Source organism: Lygodium microphyllum, chromosome 26, assembly GCF_053477565.2.
Source record: "Lygodium microphyllum isolate KBCC chromosome 26, Lygodium_microphyllum_v1.1.10, whole genome shotgun sequence".
Classification (NCBI taxonomy): Eukaryota; Viridiplantae; Streptophyta; class Polypodiopsida; order Schizaeales; family Lygodiaceae; genus Lygodium; species Lygodium microphyllum.
In genome coordinates, this window is record NC_141160.1 from 23,802,094 (window position 1) to 23,810,177 (window position 8,084).

At 40.8% G+C, this 8,084-nt stretch overlaps 1 protein-coding gene across 1 annotated transcript; it reads left to right on the forward strand.

The window, feature by feature from the left end:
- Positions 1-4,243: 4,243 nt before the first annotated feature.
- LHCA4 (light-harvesting chlorophyll-protein complex I subunit A4) lies at positions 4,244-6,327 on the forward strand. Its single transcript, XM_087667697.1, has 3 exons — positions 4,244-4,682; positions 5,561-5,976; positions 6,065-6,327. The coding sequence occupies exons 1-3, from the start codon at positions 4,474-4,476 to the stop codon at positions 6,199-6,201; spliced, it is 762 nt and encodes a 253-aa protein (XP_087523823.1). The 5' UTR covers positions 4,244-4,473; the 3' UTR covers positions 6,202-6,327.
- The last annotated feature ends 1,757 nt before the right edge of the window (positions 6,328-8,084 follow it).

The following is an 8,084-nucleotide window of genomic DNA, read 5'->3' on the forward strand; positions in this document are numbered from 1 at the left end:
TTCATTTTGCTTATCAATATTCACAATCTCTAAATCCTTTAGTGAGATTGATAGCTCATTTTTCTTGGTATCTACCATACATGCATAGGCATTCCCATAATGATCAAAAGGCCATTCCAAAACTTTGTATGAATGTCAATGTGAACATTGACTCCCACCAGTTGGATGTCCTGTATTTTCATGCCTTATGTCTACCTAGCAGATACCTTGTTTTGCTAGAAAGGATGTGCTGCCTGCAGTTCTTTCAAAATCCTCCAAAGACATTTGTAGATGAATCTTTCTCCATGGATCGTTTTCGAAACCACCAAGCCTTTAAAAGGGATCACCTTCATTGATGCCTTTGCAATGTATTTTGGATGATTCTTAATTATATCTATCTCTCTTTTTGGAGGTGTCATTCAGATGGTTGTGTTAGTATTTGTGTGTGTGTTGTAATAATTGTATGTGGTGAGTTCATGCTGATTGAGAATAATTTGTTCGAGAGCTCTTTTCAAACGATTGATGGTGGATGGACAGCCTATGGTGGAAAGCTAAAGAGAACCTCTCATATCCTTTACAAATTTGTTATGAATTTTTAAATGATTAATCAGATGAGTTAATGAATAATGGAAGTTTTCCTTTAGTAGTGTTTTTATATCAGATACAGGTGATAAGTTGGGGTCGTGGTTTGGAGGGATTATCAAAGATCCGACGGAAGATAAATTTCAGCTCTTTGGTGAACTTATATTCTTCTTTTCCTTAGGTCGCGAGGACGCTTCCTTTCTAAGTGTGGGGATATGTTGAGAGTGGAAAAAGACTGAATTTTTGACCGATTTTTGTTGTTTTTGAGGACTGAATGATTGATTTTTGATGGATTTGGAGTGATGTATGGTTGCTAATGGAAGTATTTGAGAGTGTTTTGGATGATATTGATTATGTTTTGAAAGTTCATGATGATTCTTAGTGGAGATATGAAGCTCTATGATGTTTTGATAGGTTCTGTTGAGCTTATGATTGGTTTTGTATACCCTCTGTATAGCTTCTGTTTTGTTTTGATTTTCTTCTGTATGAAGCATGGACTGGTGATTGATGAAGATTGAGATCTTTTGAAAGCTTATTGAATATTTTTTGATAGTATAGAATGGTTTGAGTATGAGTTCTGAGGTTCTGATGACCTTCTGTAACCCTCTGTAGAGCCTCTGTCTCTATACCGTAACTGTACTGTAGCTGCTCTGGTACTGTACTGTAACTATTCTGTAGACCTTCTGTAAGTGTTCTGTAGAATGTATGTGTGACTTTGGGAAAGTTTTCTAACCTTTGGAAATGATGAATCTAAGTTCAAAAGAGGTAAAACAAGTGGAAGAAGCAGTTGCTGAAGACTGAAGAGAAGACTAAGTGACAGTGACAGTAGTGAGTTGTGAAAAAACACTGTAGTAGCTCTGGTGACTCTTCATATCAGACATACCTCTTGGGAGGTGCATCCACGACCTAAGAAGAATTATTGAGGGTTATTATAAGAGCACTGTAGTGAGGAGATGATGTACTATTGAGAGAGAGAGAGAGAGAGAGAGAGAGAGAGAGAGAGAGAGAGAGAGAGAGAGAGAGAGAGAGAGAGAGAGCCAGAGAGAGTCAATTCTATCAAAATAGTGTAACTGTATATGAGAGATTGAGAGAGAGAACTATGAAGACATTGAAGATGAATACTATGTGATTGATTCCCATTCAAAGATGGTGTATTCCTTTATATTTATTGTTATATTGATGGATTCTATGAAGATGTTGAAGATTATAATTGATTCTATCAAATCCGTGGGAGAAATGTTTTGATGATAAAAAAAATGAAATAAAAGCTTGCTGATGTTACAAGATAGATTTTCTTGCAAGAGAATTCCCTTTTCCTTAGTGTTCCTCTTGGGGCTCCACTGTCGTGTGAGAAGTGCTCAAAAGGTAAACTCTTTGTAAGAAAATATGTAGGTTTATTATCTTTAAATTAGCTATTCTTTTCACTTGTCTTTTGAGCCAACAAGCAATATCTACTCACAAAAAAAGGAGGATTTTGAATCGAGGTTCTTATTAAGGTTGTTACAATCAATAGATATGACCACCTTATGGCATTGTGAATCCTTATGCAAGTATATTAATAGCCCTTGAACAAAGATTGGGGGCATAGGGAGAGGGTCCCCATAGCCAAAAGCAACTTTTTTTGCATGCCATATGCTCTAAAACCAAGGAAAGTTATGAGTTTTATATTTAAGAAAACATTATTATGACAAACTAACATGTTAAAGGCAATGGTTGTTAGAAGACATCATGGCAAATCTTATGCATTTGTTATTAAAGAGCAATAATCATGGCATAAATAGTTACATATTCGTACAAGCTTATGACTGAGAGAGAGAGAGAGAGAGAGTTGATGCACTTGGGAGCTTGTGAGAATGCTAAAGTTTGTGGAGATATGACTATCTATAATCTTTGGAAAGCATAGTCAAGGATATTGATAATTTGATGATCTTGAAAAGAATCAAACTCTTTTGGCCTTAAATGTATTGATGAAGCTCTAGAAATTCCAGAATGAAGATGGGATTGTGGTGTACTTGAAGTGACCTATTTGTTTGGAATCGGCTACATGTGGATTCAATGCTTGTCAAGGTATTGGTATGAATATGGAATTTTCTCAAAAGCACATGGTTGTGTTGTGCGTTTATTTCCTTGTTTTAAAACTTGTTACCAATCTGTACCAGTTATCAATCGTGAGGTGCCATACTTGTTTGGGAGTATCACATAAACATCCTACACACCCTTGGATCTTCGATTTTACTCTTTGATATTTAGATTTTGGTTGTAAGTAATGTGGCCCCACTAGCTTCAATTTAACTATTTGATATTTAATTTTACTCTTTTAATGGATTAAGTGTATTTTGATGCTACAAAATACGAGAACTTGAACTCTTACGAATGATAAATTCACAATCCCCCCTCTAACTTGGGTGTTGCTTATTAGTCTTGCTACCTTGCTTGAGACTATGTGCCCCCACGAGCACCAATAGTCTAAAAGCCTAGTCACACCATAATACCATGGGGAAAGTGAGGTGTCTTATGGGCATTATCACATGATCATGCCATGCAACAATGCAAGGAGTGAGTGGGGTTTGCCATCTTTGTCAACATCCTATAAAGCCTCGTGAAAAATGTAGATTTTACCTTAAAGTTAGGACTAGTAGCATACAAGAATCTTGGGCAATGTTAAGAGGGTTCTTGGTAGCGAATCAATTATCGTGCATTTTCTCTTGCATCAAAATGTCTCCTATAGCCAAGCATAGAGCTTCTATGACTACAAGAAGGAGACTCTCCCTCCTTGACCATGATAGCCCCTAGTGCAATGTTCACATAAAAACGATGTTTAATGTAATATGAATTGTGATGTTTTCAAAAGAACTTTCAAAATTCAACGAAGACACTTTAAACCTTAAACTTCACAAAAGGTTTAGTTATATAAACGACAAATACATGTAAACTAGCCCTTCAAAACTTTTAAGGTAAAAAGTTTTTGTATTTGCTACCAAAAATGTTTTTCGTGAGCCAAGACTGGCTAACTCGAGTGGTAGTGAAATGGCAAGCAAGCAATGAGGCACCATGTAAAAATGAGTGATTTGGCTTCACTTAGCTGGTCATACACCACACACACAACATGCTCGTCATGTGCGTGGTGATATTACATGTTTTCAAAAAATATATTTATGTGTGATATTATGTGCATATATTAACATTTCTCTCTCATCACACGTTATTGTAAATGCGAATGAAAACTCAACACTTTGGTTGAACCTTTGTGTTGCCTTGTAAGCCTGAAGAAACGAGCAATTCCCCTTTCATAGCTTGCTAACGGACAGGGCATTCGAAAAGCACGGTCCGCATCAGCAAGGCTTGACGAGATGCCTCACGTGTTATTCATATGTGTGGGCTCTCATCAAGATGGACATTGTAATGGGATAACATGTAAGAGTTGGTAATCATGGGTTTGGGTGGCTCAAGAGATTACAAGTATAAATGTAAGCCCAAATATTGAATTATCATATCGTTTGTGTGAACATTGCCCTAATGTGACCTAATCTTAGTGGGGGGGGAGCAAGGGGGGGAAAAAGGATTTGTGGTATTTTTGGATAGGGCTGAAGGGAGGCTATTGGATGAGGAAAGATGATGTGGGGGGGGTCAAGGGACGCTTTACACCACAAGTGTAATCTTCAGAGAGGGCTCCTCACCACTCGTTGTGCCATTGGAGCACAGAACAAAAAAGAAAGGAAAATAAGATATACGTCTCAAATTATACTGTGCGTAACTAGCAAGGTCAGCTCTCTACCCCTCTGCCTCTCTCACCCTCTGTGTCTCTGTGTGCGTGTGTGTCTCTCTCTCAGTGATCTTGAAGGCACAGAAGCAAGGCCGGGAAGAAGAAGAGTCTATCCACAGCCCTTTTGAGAAGGAGGAGCACCTGTATCCATGGCTGCCATGCAGGCCACGCTCGGTGTCTCCTGCCCTTCCTCCCTCTGCAGTTCCACCTTCCTCTCCGGCAGCGGTTCTTCCCGCCTCGCCCGCGGCGCTGGCGGCCGCAGCCTTTCCTCCCCCGTCCCTGCACGCTCTCTTAGAGTCGAGGCTAAGAAAGGCGAGTGGCTCCCTGGTTTGGCCTCCCCTGTTTACTTGAATGGAAGGTACGTCTTTTGATCTTGAACCTCTCTGTGAGATTTGTTCGTGATCGCTTATGTAATGTGCCTCCTGCACCTGCTCAATGCACCTTTGTCCACCGCTATAATCCATCATTTGAAGAGTTCTGCATCAAGGGCCAGTCTCATCGGTGCTGATGTCGTGCAATAGAGCTGCCGAGGAGTTAATATCTGTTGAGAATTCGACTGAGTCTGGTATGAGCCGTGGGGAGGCCACAGGAGTGCATCCAGTTGATGGGATATGGTGAACTGAATTCACTGATCTGAGACATCTTTACCCTGGAACACATTTAGAAACGCTGAAGCATTTCTAACTTAACTCGTGTTGAGCACCACCATCTGTGCTGCACAGAGAGTCTAATGTATTTTGGGCTCTCATGACTATGAGACTTATATGCCCGTAGCTGGAATAATGTGACCGTGGATGATCTTAGATTGCCGTAGTGGCTCGCCAAGTGCCTTGCAGCACACCGAGAATTCCTTCGAGCGTCTTGTATTTGCTATTGAATAGGCTACTTAGGTCTCAGCTCAAGGTTAGCCCGGTAATCATGGCTGCTATGGATCCTGATTTATCCAATGCACTACAAGGGGCTGTCTTTTATGACACCTGGTAACACAGCTGTGGTGAGTCAAATGAATATACAGGCACTTGACAGCTGCTGTTACACGTAGCTAAAGCTTGTTCTGTGAACAGGGTAGGAGGAGCAGTATGCTTTAATGCAGTTTAGCTTAATGGCACCTTTGAAGTTAGCTGGTGGAGTCTTATTGATATACTCTAGTTTGTCCAAGTGGATTGTCGGTTGCACACCGGTGCTAGCTTCCTGCTTATTGTAACGCCTGGCTTTTGTCGGGATGTTGTGCCACAGCCTTCCAGGTGACAATGGCTTCGACCCTCTGGGGTTGGGAGAAGATCCAGAGAACCTGAAATGGTACGTGCAAGCAGAGCTCCAGAATGGCAGGTGGGCTATGGTGGGTGTTGCAGGGATGCTCATTCCCGAGCTTCTGACAAAGGTTGGTATAATCAACGTCCCAGAGTGGTATGATGCTGGCAAAGTGGAGTACTTTGCTCCCGCATCGACCTTGTTCGTCATCGAGTTCATCCTTTTCCACTATGTGGAAGTCAGGAGGTGGCAGGATATCAAGTACCCAGGGAGTGTTAATGCGGACCCCTTCAACCCTAAGCTGACCCTTCCTCCGGGTGAGGTCGGATACCCTGGTGGCATCTTCAACCCCTTCAACTTCCCCACAAGCTTGGAGTACAAGGAGAAAGAGATAGCAAATGGTAACGTTCCCATCTGCTGCTAAAGTATGCTTTACTTACCTGCATAGTAGTTAGCTGATCAAGCTATGTCTGTCTTTTGTGCCTCCAGGTCGTCTAGCCATGTTGGCTTTCCTTGGTTTTGTGATCCAGCACAATCTTACAGGCAAAGGACCTCTCGACAATCTCTTCCAACATCTTTCTGACCCATGGCACAATACAGTCGTCCAGACCCTGCAGGGACTGTGAACTACGTGCTCTCTTTAGTCCAAGTCCTGGACTGTTGTATATTCTCTCTGAGAGGCCTCCCTGTCAAGATCGAGCTGCAGGCAATTGAAAGGCAGCTCTTTGCAGTGTTTTGGTTGTTACATGTTACTACTTTGCACTCAATCTTCTCTTGGATTTTACTGGTAGAAATCTTCACTTCTGATCTCTTACCTGCTCTGCTGCCGATTGTTAGTCTGTTTTTACTAATTTGCTGCACATTCGGGGGTCTGTTGTGTACATGCTAATCAGCTTCCTTGTCGTTTGTATCTTCTGCGATGCCTTCACTCATGGGCTTAAGGGTATCCGTCCTGGTTGCATAATGCAAACCAAACCCTAATGGAATAAATGCCGAACTCCCCTTTCTCCTTTTATGCACCAACTCTAGGTTGATTAGGAAGAGGGTGTACGCATGACTAGTAAGAGTGACCTTCTCAAGTGGAAGTTAAAAGCTCTAACGATCTACTAGGTTTACTAGAACTGAAGCACCACTCTTAATCTTTTTTTAAAAGAAAGGCTTGAAATGTTAGCAATGCCTTAAGGGTATACCCAAGGTTCGAACTCACCTACCCATATACATATGCAAACGCTCAAATCACTTGAGCTACAATCTTGTTGCCATGAAATGGTATTCTTAGCATGGCAAAAGATAACAAGTATGACACCTCATCCCAACCTTAATGCCTATCATCCCTTGTCTCCTTGTAATTCAAATGGATGCCCATTGTAGCAATCCATTTTTGGAAAATTTTCACTTGGCTCTTGCACTCTCGGAACTTCACTTTGAACCTAGTATTGATCTAAAGTGAAGCGAGCCCTCATCAACTTGTGGTGCAAGAATTTGGAATGGCTTGATCCTTAGAATACATTTAATGAGAAATTTTCAACAATTGCTTCTATAAGGGGTCAAGCATAGAATTTATGTCCTTATAGCACATGAATTAAAGAAACTCCCTCGTTGAGTGATAGATGATCGCACCACCAAAAGCAAAACTCTAGCAACACCTTTGCATGGTTCACCTCCCCATTCCACCTTGGAGAGGAAACTCACTCCACCTTGGAGTGAAAATTCACCCCATGCATCAATAATTCTTTATGCCGCATTTGAGCGAATCACCAGAAAATAATGTTGCAGATATGCTCATCAAATAATGTTGGTCCATACACCTATCCTACCAAATGAACTCTAAACTTGCTACAAATGACTCTTCAAATTGAGGTATGAGAAGTGCACGTGAGTAAAGTGAAAGAAGATTGTAAAGCCACACATTCAGAAAACTTGGCTCTCTACCAAACTTGGGACACCAAGCCAGCCACATTCATGTTGAGATGTTTATTTTTCTAGCTAATACAGAGTTGTGACTACATTTTGGACTCTATACTTGCCACAAATGACTCCTCAACTTGAGGTATGAGAAGAAGTGTACAAGTGAAGTAAATGAAGATTGTAAAGCCACACATTTAGAAAAGTTGGCTCTCCTTGGGACACCAAGTCAACCACATTCATGTTGAGATGTTTATTTTTCTAGCTAACACAATGTTGTGACTACAAACCCTCTAGATAGCCCCTCAACCACCTCCCACATGTAGACTTCTAAGGGAATATGAAGACGAAAAGAACAATCAATATTGCAAACTTTTTCAAGCAATCTAAGTGTCACTAGGATGTTTATTTTTAATGCTTAGCTTTGGCATTAATCAATTGTGCACATGTGAAGCGTAAGCCTAGGTATGGTAATGCCATTTGTAATGCTTGTGTATAGTGGGTGACATTGGCAAAAGTTGTGCAAAGTTATGTTGGTGGGTATGTACTTATGGATACATGATGTTAGTTTAGTGTCTAGGCCGTTAATTAAATGTCTAGTGGT

Coding starts and splice junctions, on each gene's coding strand:
- LHCA4 (XM_087667697.1), top strand. CDS start 4,474: ATGGCTGCCATGCAGGCCACGCTCGGTGTCTCCTGCCCTTCCTCCCTC. Junction 4,683..5,560: donor CCTGTTTACTTGAATGGAAG/GTACGTCTTTTG, acceptor GTTGTGCCACAG/CCTTCCAGGTGACAATGGCT. Junction 5,977..6,064: donor GGAGAAAGAGATAGCAAATG/GTAACGTTCCCA, acceptor TTGTGCCTCCAG/GTCGTCTAGCCATGTTGGCT.